At 46.6% G+C, this 13,567-nt stretch overlaps 1 protein-coding gene across 1 annotated transcript in view; it reads left to right on the top strand.

Annotated features, from left to right (window-relative positions):
• Positions 1-13,290, top strand: part of PM20D1 (peptidase M20 domain containing 1) — a 146,857-nt gene extending 133,567 nt beyond the window's left edge. The window contains exons 11-13 of the mRNA XM_073587233.1: positions 6,867-7,032; positions 9,628-9,727; positions 10,933-13,290. Of these exons, the coding sequence (XP_073443334.1) occupies positions 6,867-7,032; positions 9,628-9,727; positions 10,933-11,062 (396 nt within the window). The 3' untranslated portion in view covers positions 11,063-13,290. The remainder of the gene's footprint in view (positions 1-6,866; positions 7,033-9,627; positions 9,728-10,932) is intronic.
• The last annotated feature ends 277 nt before the right edge of the window (positions 13,291-13,567 follow it).

Raw genomic sequence — 13,567 nt, 5'->3', positions numbered from 1 at the left:
CCGTGGTTCAGGGGCCTGCTCAGTTCCTCGCGGCTCTGAAGTAGGTCTTCTTGGGACCACGGGTCACGCACGATACGGCTCTCCAACTGTTAGCGTTAAGACAAGGGTCACTCTCGGTTAGCCATTATGCTGTCCGGTTTAGGACATTGGCTTCCGAACTGGAGTGGCCGGACAAAGTGTTATTCCCAGTGTTCTGGAGAAGCCTAGCTGAGCATGTCAAGGATGCTCTAGCCACCCGAGATATTCCCACAACTCTGGAGGAATTGATCTTCGTCTCCACCCGTATTGATCTCCGGTTCACGGAGCGCGGGCTGGAGAGGACTCAATCCAGACGTAAAATTAACCTGGCTCCCACCTTTACCGAACCGCTGAGCCATTCCTCTCAGGAGCCTCCCTCCATCGAGCCCATGGAGGTATCTCGCACCGGTACTAAGCCACGTCAGGTGCAGGGCTCTGTGCGCTGTTATCACTGCCGACACTTTGGCCACTCGGCTGGCACATGTCCTCAGCGGCCAAAGGGACGACCCCGTTCCATGGTTGTAGGTGGTGGCCAGTCCCAGATGGAGCCCTTTTCGCCTAAGCCGGTATTCCGGGGTACTCTGGACAATGGTTCCTCCACCTGGGAGGCAGAGGTTACTCTGGACTCCGAGGCCGAGGGGAACTTTATATCCTCGAGTTTTGCCCAGAGTCACTCTGTTCCCCTGGTACTACTCCCACAACCTCTGACCATCAGGGTGGTGGATGGGGCACCATTGCCATCTCAAGTGACCCATCAGACGATCCCATTCGGTCTCGCCATGTCCCCCTCACATCGGGAGACCCTGTCCTTGCTTATTATGCCTCATGGCATCGATCAGGTACTCCTCGGGGTTCCCTGGCTTCGTTGTCACTCCTCTCACATTGATTGGGCGTCGGGGAGAATACTGGGCTGGAGCAAGGACTGCGAGGGAAGGTGTCTAACGGACAGTCTTCAGGTAGCGTCTACAGAGCTGCCTACAGATCTCTCCACGCATCCTGAACCTTACCATCAGTATGCGGACGTCTTCTCTAAGAAGTCTGCGGAGACACTCCCGCCGCACCATCCCTATGATTGCCCGATTGACCTCCTGCCGGACACAGAACCTCCTCGAGGTTGTGTCTACCCATTGTCTCTCCCGGAGACAGAGGCAATGTCCCAATATATCCGGGAGAACCTGGTGCGGGGCTTTATCAGGAAATTGGTGTCACCGGCTGGGGCAGGCTTCTTCTTCGTTCAGAAGAAGAGCGGAGAGTTACGCCCCTGTATCGACTACCGGGGTCTCAATGCCATCACGGTAAAGAATAAGTACCCTCTCCCGTTGATCTCCGACTTGTTCGACAGGTTGCGTGGGGCGCGGCTCTTCACAAAGCTAGACCTACGAGGGGCATACAACCTGATCCGTATTCGCGAGGGAGACGAATGGAAGACAGCTTTTAATACTCGGGATGGCCATTATGAATATCTGGTCATGCCCTTCGGCCTTTGTAATGCGCCCGCTGTCTTCCAGGACTTTGTCAACGACGTCTTCCGTGACATGCTTTCTACCTCGGTGGTGGTCTATCTGGATGACATCCTCATCTTTTCGCCAGCTTTTCCCACCCACCGGGAAGATGTCTGCAGGGTATTCGACCGCCTGCAGGCGAATTCCCTGTTCGCCAAGCTGGAGAAGTGTCAGTTTGAGCAGGAGTCCTTGCCATTTCTGGGCTAGGTCATCTCGGCCCAGGGGTTGGCTATGGATCCGGCCAAACTGCAAGCGGTTATGGACTGGCAGGAACCCCATTCTCTTAAAGCGGTGCAGCGCTTTTTGGGGTTCGTTAATTATTACCGTCAGTTTATACCCCACTTCTCCACTCTGGTAGCTCCTTTGGTTGCTCTCACGAAAAAAGGAGCTAATCCTAAGGCGTGGACCGAACAGGTTTCTAAGGCTTTTTCCTCCATAAAGTCCCACTTTGCAGGCACTCCCAATATAAACCGTCCCAATGTGGATAAGCCGTTTATCCTTGAGGTAGACGCTTCCATCGGTGCAGGAGCAGTCCTTTACCAAAAGGATGCTCAAGGTCGGAAGCATCCCTGCTTCTTTTATTCTAAGACCTTTTCACCGGCGGAGAAAAATTACTCCATCGGCGACAGGAGCTGCTGGCCATGAAATTGGCTTTCTCCGAGTGGAGACATCTCCTGGAGGGAGCCCGGTTCCCCTTTCAGGTGTTCACGGACCACAAAAACCTGGTCTATCTTCAGACGGCCCAACGCCTGAATTCCCGTCAGGCCAGGTGGTCGCTCTTCTTCTCTCGCTTCCGCTTCACCCTGCACTACCTCTCCGGGGAGAAGAACGTCCGAGCAGATGCCCTCTCGCGCTCGGTGGTCTCAGCGGAAGAAGGAGAAGCTGAGCCCCGGTTAATTCTCCCTCCGGAGAGTTTTACGACCTTGGCTCCTATTGCTCTCGAGTCGGTACCGCCAGGCAAGACCTTGGTGCCCCCTCGGCTACGGCCGGAGGTTCTTGCCTGGGCACATGCCTCCAGGCTAGGTGGCCATTTTGGTAACAAACGGACCACCGAACTCCTGGCAAGGTCATATTGGTCGCCACATATGGCTCAAGACGTCAAGGCATACGTGAAAGCATGCGTCTCGTGTGCCCGGAACAGGCCCTCTAGACAGAGGCTGGCGGGGCTCTTGTTTCCCCTGCCAGTAGCGGATAGACCATGGGAAATGGTGGGCATGGACTTTATAGTTGGCCTGCCCAAGTCCAGTGGCAGTACGGTCATCTGGGTGGTTACCGACCATTTTTCCATAATGGTACATCTGGTGCCACTCGCACGACTACCTTCCGCCCGAGGTCTGGCCGTCCTGTTCATTAAGCATGTATTCTGTTTACATGGTATGCCGGAAAATATCGTAAGTGACCGAGGTCCCCAGTTTGCGTCTCGTTTTTGGAGGGAGCTCTGCATCTTACTCAGCATCGAGCTAAATCTGTCTTCCGCCTACCATCCCGAGACGAATGGCTTGGTCGAAAGGGCGAATCAGACCTTGGTCACCTATCTACGACATTTTGTTTCTGCCAGGCAGGATGACTGGGCATCCTTGCTGCCTTGTGCTGAATTTGCCTTAAACAATGCGGTGGCCGATTCCACTGGTCAGACGCCTTTTCTCCTAAATTATGGTCAACACCCACGCGTCCCTGTCCCAATGCCGGTGTCCTCCACTGACTCCAGGGTGGAAGACTGGGCAGTGGAGGCCCGGGACATTTGGGATCACACTCAGGATGCTATCCGGGCATCTAAAGAAAGGATGAGGGCGTCCGCCGACACGCACCGGCGACCCGCGCCAAGCTTCTCCCCTGGCGACATGGTGTGGCTCTCCACCCGGAACATTAAATTGCGGGTCGAGTCTCCCAAGTTCGCACCACGATACATTGGACCGTTCAAGGTCCTCGAGCGACTAAGGCTGGTTTCACATTTGCGTTAAAACAACGCTGCGCCCTGCGTCGTTAAGCCCCGCCCCGAGCCGGCTCCCTGCCCGCCCCATCCGGGATCACCGCCTACTTTCGCATTTGCACGCATGCGATCGGCGCACCCTATCTTTAGCATAGGGTGCGCAGATCATGCGCTGCCAGTGTGAAAGTAGCGTGCTGCGCACTTTTGACGGTGCGCCGTGCGCGCCGAAATGCAGCATGTTGCATTTCGGCGCGCACGGCGCACCGTCAAAAGTGCGCAGCACGCTACTTTCACACTGGCAGCGCATGATCTGCGCACCCTATGCTAAAGATAGGGTGCGCCGATCGCATGCGTGCAAATGCGAAAGTAGGCGGTGATCCCGGATGGGGCGGGCAGGGAGCCGGCTCGGGGCGGGGCTCAACGACGCAGGGCGCAGCGTTGTTTTAACGCAAATGTGAAACCAGCCTTAGCTCAGTGGTCTACCGCCTGGCTCTTCCTCCACATTTGGCCATATCGGACGTGTTTCATGTGTCCCTCCTCAAACCAGTTCACATGGTCCGGTTTTCTGAGCCATCCACCGGGTCATCAGACTTATCGTCTGACGAGTATGAGGTTAACGCCATCGTGGGGAGCAGATTTGTCCGTGGCAAAAAGTTCTATTTGGTGGAGGACTGGAAGGGTCATGGTCCCGAGGCTCGGACCTGGGAGCCGGTGGAGAATATTCATGCACCGCTTCTGGTCGTGGCCTTTGAGCGCAGTGAGGAGGGGACCCTGGGGGGGGTAATGTTAGGCGTCAGATTCCTGGCACTGCACAGCAGGAGTCCAGAGCCAGACATCCTGCGGTCTCCCATTCTTTCTCGACCGCTCCGGGTGTTGCTCAGCAAACACAGCGAGTCAGGCTTGCTGACAGACTCGCTCTGACAGCCTGGATGTTGCTGCCATCTCTGGTGCAGCAATAGCAGCGCAACCTGCTCTGCAGGAAACTGCTCCTGAGGCTAAGTCCTCATGCCGTGCTACTGGGCATGCCCGCAACTTGACCTCTCACTGGAGAGCAGGGGTCACATGCTCAGGTCCTACGTTGGATCTGATTGGTCCTTCCCAAGCTAATGGAAGGTCCCGGAAGCGCATCACTATAAAAAGCCCGCATGGCGGCTCGGCGATGCGCTAGTGTAGCATATTATGCTGTCTGTGTATGGTGATGGATGTGTGGACTGGTGACTGACGCATTATGAAACCCCTTCCCTCGGATATTACGAATGGTGACAGAGAGTTGGATAGTCAGTCTCAGCTTGTGGCAAGCTACACGCCACGTGATCCTCACCTACACTAGCGTCCGTCGGCGCCCGTGTCTCAGCGCCGACGTCTGCGGCTTTACCTGCCGCTGCTCTGCACTAACCGCAGCTACACTTGGTCGCTGTTGCGTCGCCACACACAGGCCTCTGTGACATTAACAGAGCCGCGTCTCGGCATCACATTGCCTCTTGCGACTCTGTGCCAGAACAGAGCCGTCCTTAGCGTTCGGGTGACGTTAACCCGAGCGCAGTACCTCATTGATTAGGTGCATCTGCCATTGTTCAGCAGCGGTCTTGTCACCTACCGCACGGTGGACTCCGGGCGGCGAACGCACCTCCTGTTATTTTATATTTGGTGCGTTCTGCCGTCCTAACAGGACCTCCACCAGCAGATAACATGGCTCCTGAAACCATCATTGATTGTGGATACTTCACACTAGACCTTGGAAATCAAGGTCCCAGAGTCTGGAGGAAGAGTGGAGAGGCACACAATGCAGGCTGCTTGAGGTCTAGTGTGAAGTTTCCACAATCAGTGGCTTGGGGAGCTGTGTCATCTGCTAGTGTAGGTCCACTGTGTTTTATCAAGACCAAAGTCAATGCAGCTGTCTACCAGGAAATTTTAGAGCACTTCATGCTTCCCTCTGCCAACAAGCTTTTTGGAGATGGAAATTTCATTCTCCAGCAGGACTTGGCACAGCTGGTGTTGTTAGGTTGAACAATAAGTAATGTTCAATCATTGCCTGCTCCTGTCCCAATGGATATTGATCAGTGCGCACAAAAAGAATCACTCCAGATATAGTTGGATGTAATCTCTCTTTGATCAATCTATGGCATAGCTCCAAGAGAGAGCAAGAGTGAGAGAGACTTTATTGATTCACACATAGGTTTTATGTCCATTGTAAGGGGGCTCGGTTAACTCTAAAGTGTCCAGATGTATTCCATTGGTTAGTGGGTTGGGCAGTGAGCTAGTCCAGGCGGATCCATGAGGTCATCAGTCTGGGTTGGTCCATGAGGTCATCACAGTGGGTGTCGTCGTGGGTGGATCCATGTAGCACATGGTGGTTGGCCAAACAGGGAATTCCAGTTCCAATAGCACATGGTATGAGGCAAGCAGGAAATGGCAGCCATCTTTAGTGTCACACTTTGATCTGAAAAAGCTCATGTAAGGTGAAATAATTAATACACTTGAAGTTAGTTAAGTATTTGAACTTAAGTCTCTCCTCAACAGTGTTATAAAGTCTTCTAATTTACTGAGATAATGACTTTAGGGTTTTCATTGGCTGTAAGCCATAATCATCAACATTAACAGAAATAAACACTTGAAGTAGATCAATCTGTTTGAAAAGACTCTATATAATATATGAGTTTCACTTTTTGTATTGAAGAATTGAAATAAATTATGGTAACTTTTTGATGATATTATAATTTTGTGAGATGCACCTGTACTTAGTATATTTTATTGCTAAAATTTCTTAACCTTTTCAGTATTTACGTACAGATATTTTGTTAATGTATGTTCATTGACTTGTGATTTAGAATTTCAGATCTGCAGCATGTCAATTCTTTATGCGGAATTCAATGTGGATTTCATCCTTTAATAAGCTGTATATTACAGTTACAGATCCACATCACTGGTGGGTAAAACCAGGAGTGGGGAAATAGGAGTGCTAAAAGAGTAGAAAGGACTGATAGTCATAAATCTACTGTACTGTATGTATTAGAACACCCCACTCCAATCCCATAAAAATGCATACATATGCTCCTTATATACGGTATACCTGTTGTTTCAAACTATTGATAAAATAATTGTATGAGATCTTTACACAGGCAAGGCTGTTCACATTCCTATTTTTTTGTCTTGAAGTTGATGTATCTATTTATTATCTTTGTGAACTTTGTGTTGATTTAATAAAGAAATCTACATTTCATATTTATTGTATTAATTGATCTATTTTTGGTAGGGATCAGGGTAATGGTTCAAGTATTATTCCTTAATGTTACCTGGTTGATCTAAACTAAGATTTTTCTGCTTTGTTGGGTTTTGCAGGATTCATTTTATGCTAGGACTCAACCAAAAATTGGGAATATTTTTTTTGTATCATAATCCATTTGTTAATTTCGCAGGCATTGGACATAATTCAGAACACCATAAGTGATGAAAGAGTGGAAATTTCAGTCCTTAACTCATTTGACCCTCTGCCTATCAGTCCCTATGATGAATCAAACTTTGGATACCAAACTTTACAGCGAACAATTAATTCTGTCTTCTCAGCAGCCCCAGTTGCTCCAGGTAAGATGATATATGCAATATATTATGTTTCTACTTTTGCATCTCCGGGAAAAGTTTTGTGAATACCGTAACTTTATTCCGCTTCATTCTATCTGCCAAGTTTTAGTAAATAAATTAATTAAAAATAATTTGTTTATCTTATTTGTAATCCATTTCAGTACATTTATGAAAAATAACCATCGAGAACAATCATATTCTAAAGCCTACTTAAAAAGGAGACAAGAAATTTAGAAATTTGTATTTATTCATAGAAATAGTAACATACATTAGACTAACACCATGGGCTTACATAGACCTGTGTTTCATTCCACAGTTTTAATCAAAAGTCTACTAGCCCTGTGAACATCTGATGTTGTGGGATATAAAAATCACCTAGGCAGGTTAATGATGCAACTATTTTTTATTCCATATATCCATGGCCAACATACAATGTCCTCAGTCCACAAGTTCCCAATCTGAGATCAGTAGTTTCACTGGCCCCGTACCAGGTGATACCCACTGTCTCCCATCTTTTGGTTGACCCACAGCTTTTGGTATCTCCAGCCGGTATAGTGTGCAGTCACAGCCTATGTCCCTCCAGACGATGGATATCACGACCATAGCTCATGGATACCCCTCCAGCCAACAATCAATCTCCAAAACTCCATAGTCCATCTATCCATCCCAGCATGTATCTTCTCACGTCGAAGTCACTCCAACAACTGCCTGATTCAACCCCTGTGTCTTTTCTCCCTCCCCCTTAGAGATTTTTCTTTAGCTCACAGAAAAAAGTATATTCCATCACCTGAGGCTGTATGTGAGACTCCTGTGGTGACTGCTCCCCTGGATCTACTATCTCCATCCACACAATGGGCCTAGGGCTGGTAGAACAATGGATTGATAGGATGATTGCTTTACATTTACCCTTAGCAATCTACTGTCTAGCCTATATAGCTATATATAGCTATACATAAAGCTGGAGTCACACAAAGCGACTCACCAGCTATCCCGACAACGATATCAACGTGTCAGGATCGCTGGTGAGTCGCTACATGATCGCTGGTGAGCTGTCAAACAGACAGCTTCACCAGCGATCAGCACCAGTGACGCCGAGCGCGCGGCGTCGCTGTGTACGTTAGTTACCAGTGCGCTGATGCAGGGAGCTGGTGGCTAAGGTACACATCGGGTATCTAAGGGAGGCACAAGTGTCTGAGCAGCCTATTGATCACGCCCATAATATTAGCAGGCGGGCTGCTCTGCACTATATATACACATGCATCCCACAAAGGACCAAGCCAACATAAAGGGTTCTAGCTGCATCCTGCTAAAAAGTGCAAAAAGATAAATAAATATGGGGTATTGGTTACTATTTTGGCCAAAGCAGATAAGCTCACAACCCAACGTCAAGGGTCCCCAGATATTATGAGTCCCTAACACTCAGTGTGACTTATGCCTTATGCAAGCCTCATCTGTGTGCAGTTTTTCCACTGGGCAGCCAGACCACAATTGGTTACTGGCTGTCCTCATCAGTGGAATGCACTTGTGCTGCCCCAACCTTTATCAATGGGGTTCTGCTGCATCCTGCCAGTGCATTAGTCAGGGTTTGGTGAGTTACCTTTCAAATGATTTTTCCATGCCCATATACCCATCATACATATTCTCCATCCCATAGTCCCATGCCCATATACCCATCATACATATTCGCCATCCCATAGTCGAGTGCCCATATACCCATCACACATCCTTCTTCTCATAGTCCCATGCCCATATACCCATCATACATATTCTCCATCCCATAGTCCCGTGCCCATATACCCATCATACATATCCTCCATCACATAGTCCCGTGCCCATATACCCATCATACATATCCGCCATCCCATAGTCCCGTTGCCCATATACCCGTCATACATTTCCTCCATCCCATAGTCCAATGCCCATATACCCATCACACATCCTCCATCCCATAGTCCCGTGCCCATATACCCGTCATACATATCCTCCATCCCATAGTCCAGTGCCCATATACCCATCACACATCCTCCATCCCATAGTCAACCATTATGACATCATAATGAGCGGCGGGGCTTGCAACCTATGATGACATCAGCGTCACCATGGCAACCATTATGACATCATAATGAGGGGCGGGGCCTGAAACACACACTTTTTCCCCATTATGTAGATAGGGGCAAAATTGTTTGGCGAATTGGAACGCGCGGGGTTAAAATTACGCCTCACAACATAGCCTAGGACACTCTCGGGGTCCAGACGTGTGACTGTGCCAAAATCTGTGGCTGTAGCTGCGACGGTGCGGATGCCAATCCCGGACATACACACACATACATACATACACGCACACATACATAGACACACATTGAGCTTTATATATTAGAATATTAGCTATTAATTTTACCCTAATTTCTTGTGTATAGTATAGTGATAGCCAGTTTAAATAAAGTAAAAAAATCACTAAGTGTCTCACAAAATAGGTATACATTAAAGCTAGCAACATTTTTATGACCGTATTCTACTATAAATTCTATAGTAAATGACTCCTCTGTGCTTGCATTGTATATAGTACAGAAATAATGTCCAGTTTGTGTATTTCATTAGGTGTCTGCATTGGAAATACTGACAGCCGTCATTTTGTTAATCTGAGTGACAGCATATATCGATTTAGCCCTTTCAGATTGAAACCTGAAGATCTGCTTAGGTAAGAGTTAACTGAACGAACTCTCTTATTTTAGGAATATGAAATTACACATGCAAATTGACTTAATGATTTTTAAAATATATTATGAACTCACATCAGTGTCATTTAAAACGGTACCTAATCTGATAGCAGCACAATGTAGAGACAGAAACCCTGATTCCAGCAATGTGTCACTTACTGGGCTGCTTAACTAAAGGGGGTTTTACACATAGCGATATCGCTAACAATATCGCTAAAGCATCACCGATTTGGTGACGCAGCAGCGATATCGCTATGTGTGATACTTACCTCCGACCGGCTCCCCTGCTGTCCATCGCTGATCGCGCAGCTCCATTTCTCGTCGGGCGCTTCCTGCTGGGCTTCCTGCTGGCGCCGACGAGCGACGCGTGGATGCAGGTGGGAGGACGTCAGGATCGCCGCGTCTGAAAGGTAAGTAACTACCGCTGCTGAGTCGCTACATCGCTGTGAGATCTGCCTGTTTGGCAGCTCACTAGCGACCATTTAGCGATGCACCAGCGATCCTGACCGGGTCGTATCGTGGTCGGGATCGCTGGTGCATCGCTAAATGTAAATGGGCCTTTAGTTTTAGAAAAATCACTGTTTTATCAGTGGGAGATTATCACTAAAGGACAAGTAAATCTGCCATGTAGTCAAGCATATTAATGAGCTCAGTATCCCCACCCCATCACTGATTGGCAGCTTTCTGTGTACTCAGTATATGGGCGTAAAGTTGCCTATCAGTGGAGAGGGAAGGGTTATATAGAGCTCAGCATTCAGGGATCTGGTAGATCAGCAGCAAATAACATTTTATCAGAATGACAGCAGTAGCTCAGTAAGTAAAACATCGCTGGAATCAGGGTCTCCGTCTACATTCTGCTTCTCTGAGAAGGAATAACAAAAGCCTGGTGAGAGATTCTTTTTAAGGGACTGGACATATTTTCATTTTTATGATTTGACATACAGATAATAGGAGTCTTATCTCTGAAACTCCATTCTCAACTCATGTAATGAACTACAGTAGAGGCTTCAAGTTTGAGCCGATTGCTATTTCTCATGTAGTCTGTATAGAAATAACTGGAAGAGACAGTAAAATCCTCATTCAAAGATCATATGAGTAAAATATATCCTAAAATGCAATAATTGTTGTAAGCAACCAATTATTTAGTCTGCATTAGAATAACTACGAGTTGCTTCTTATATTTCAGAATCCATGGGTTAAATGAGCGAATTTCGCTGGAGAACTTAGAACGCCTTACACAGTTTTACTATCAGTTGATTCAGAATGCTGACTCTGATAAAGTTCCTATTGTTCATCGAGCCACCCATGAATTATAATGATGGTGATAAGGGTGAAGATGCTAGGAGTATTCCAGCAATAAGTCCTATCTGCACTATGAATGGTTGACGATATCATTGATTATAGTAATGTCAAACTTGAATATTTAATTTTTTGACCAGAAACAGGCAATGTTTAAGGAGGCGATGAAACTGCTGCTAGTAGAAGACCTGCTTGGTCATGATTGACTACTAATCACTAATCTTACAAGTGTTATATGACTGTAATAGGAAAGTTCAGTCTCAGCCTGAATAATAACTATGGAAAAACGACCAACTTGTTTTGATGGCTTTGTAAGACAAGTAATTAGAGAGGAACTAATTAGAGTAAAATTGAATTCTCCTCAAATTTTACAAAAATATCATGTTCTCCAGAAGATAACATTTTTGCAATTTCTTCTATGTGAATTCCGCAAAATGCGGCCTCTATAATGTTAAACTATACAGGGACACACAAACGCTCACTGTCCCACCACCCCTCCAGACCGCAGTATGGTCATCTGCAGCTCTTCTTTCCTACATTGCTCACATTCTCTTCGGCCTCGTCACTCCACTTGGCCTCTGACATCACCGCCCCAGCTCACGTCACAATATTATAACAAGCATTGCCTTGGAGCACAGTAACTTCAGAGGCCTAGTTGTGCTTAGGGCCTGGAGTGAAAAAGCTAAAAAGAACTTGGACATGACTTGGTCATGAAGTGTGGAGGCTCGGACTGTCGACAGGTGAGGTGAGTAATATATAGATTTTTTTCCATCCTATGTTTGTTATTCTTTGGGGTCCATAGAGACCCCAATGCAGAATAATAAAGATTCAAATTGAATTTACCTGTAAAAGCCACACAATTTGGCACAAATTTTGGAAGATTTGATTATCTTTAGAATAAAACAACATAACTTTTCTTCCAGTTTACACAATTGTAAAACATCTCAATGCAGGAGACACATATTCAGAACCAAAGACCGAATCAGCAAAGCCTTTCTCAAAGAATTGAGTAAAGCACCTTAGAAGGCCCGTAATGGCTCTAAGTAGCATGGGTTGAAAAAAATAAATTGTATATTTTATATTCTGAGTTACGGTAATTTTGCTACAGTGTTTTTATGAAAATTCAGTGAACAATGTATTTTTTGTAACTGGTGGTCATAGACTTTAATGTACCAAGGAAGTTTTGAGGTTAGTTCAGAATAATAGACTAATGTTTTTGAATTCAAGTTTTCAAACCATATTCTAATTGTTTACTTTGGACTTGAATTCCTTTTGAAAGACTAGTTGGGCTTTGGGAGGGGGTCTACAGTGGCAACTTCACTGTAAGTTTAAGGGCTCATACTCACTTGCGAGAGACTTGCACGATTCTCGTGCGAGTCTCTCGCATGAAAATATGGGACTGCCACCGGCACTCGGACCGGAGCATGCGGGTACATGTATTTCTATGCAGCCGCACGCTCCGGTCCAAGTGCCAGTGGCAGTGCCATGTTTTCATGCAAGAGACTCGCACGAGAATCGTGCGAGTCTCTTGCAAGTGAGTATGAGCCCTAACAGGTGAAAACAACAGGTAACATTTGGAGACAACACAGGGGGCTAGAATGGATTTGCTTACTCCACTCTTAAGGGGGTTTTACACATAGCAATATCGCTAAAGCATCACCGATTTTGTGACGTAGCAGCGATATTGCTAGCGATATCGCTATGTGTGATACTTACCTCCGACCGGCTCCCCCGCTGTCTGTCGCTGATCGCGCGAGATCGGCCGGGTCCATTTCTCGTTGGACGCTTCCTGCTGGCGCCGACGAGCGACGTGTGGATGCAGGCGGGAGGACATCAGCATCGCTGTGTGTGAAAGGGAAGTAACGACCGCTGCTGCGTCGCTACGTCGCTGGTGAGATCTGCCTGTTTGGCAGCTCACTAGCGACCATTTAGCGATGCACCAGCGATCCTGACCGGGTCGTATCGTGGTCCGATCGCTGGTGCATCGCTAAACGTAAAGGGGCCTTTAAACATTAATGGTTTGCCCCATGAAGCACTGTTTGTTTGTTTTTTACATAGATTTGTATCTGGCATTAATGAATATGAATGACTTATTCCAATTTTAACATTCATTTTTTTCTGATTGATTTATTCTAATAATTTGTAGTAAAGTGCTGGAAAAGCACTCAAAAATGTTTTTTTTCTCATTATTATTTTTTGTAACCCAAAAACCCAGTAAATAAAAATAATATCTAGTTGGAACTTCTTTGTGAATCTATTTGTGTTCTCTGAATCACTGATTGTATTTACTTGTTTATCTTATCTAGTTGTTTGTAAGGCTAATTTCACACTTGCTTTTTTTTGCAGCGCGTTTTTCCCGCAAAAAAACGCATTGAAAAAACGCATACAAAAGCATACAACTGCTGCGTTTTTTTCAAGCATTTTTATGAGCATGCATGAAAAAAACGCAGCGTTTTTATGCGTTTGTATGCGTTTTTAGTGCGTTTTTACCGCGTTTGCGTTTTTTCCAAACATTAGGTGGC

The sequence above is a fragment of the Dendrobates tinctorius genome, unplaced genomic scaffold (assembly GCF_039654945.1).
Source record: "Dendrobates tinctorius isolate UK_male_01 unplaced genomic scaffold, ASM3965494v1 ptg000098l, whole genome shotgun sequence".
NCBI lineage: Eukaryota > Metazoa > Chordata > Amphibia > Anura > Dendrobatidae > Dendrobates > Dendrobates tinctorius.
The sequence above is the reverse complement of the archived record's forward strand: the minus strand, read 5'-3'. Positions and strand labels throughout refer to the sequence as shown.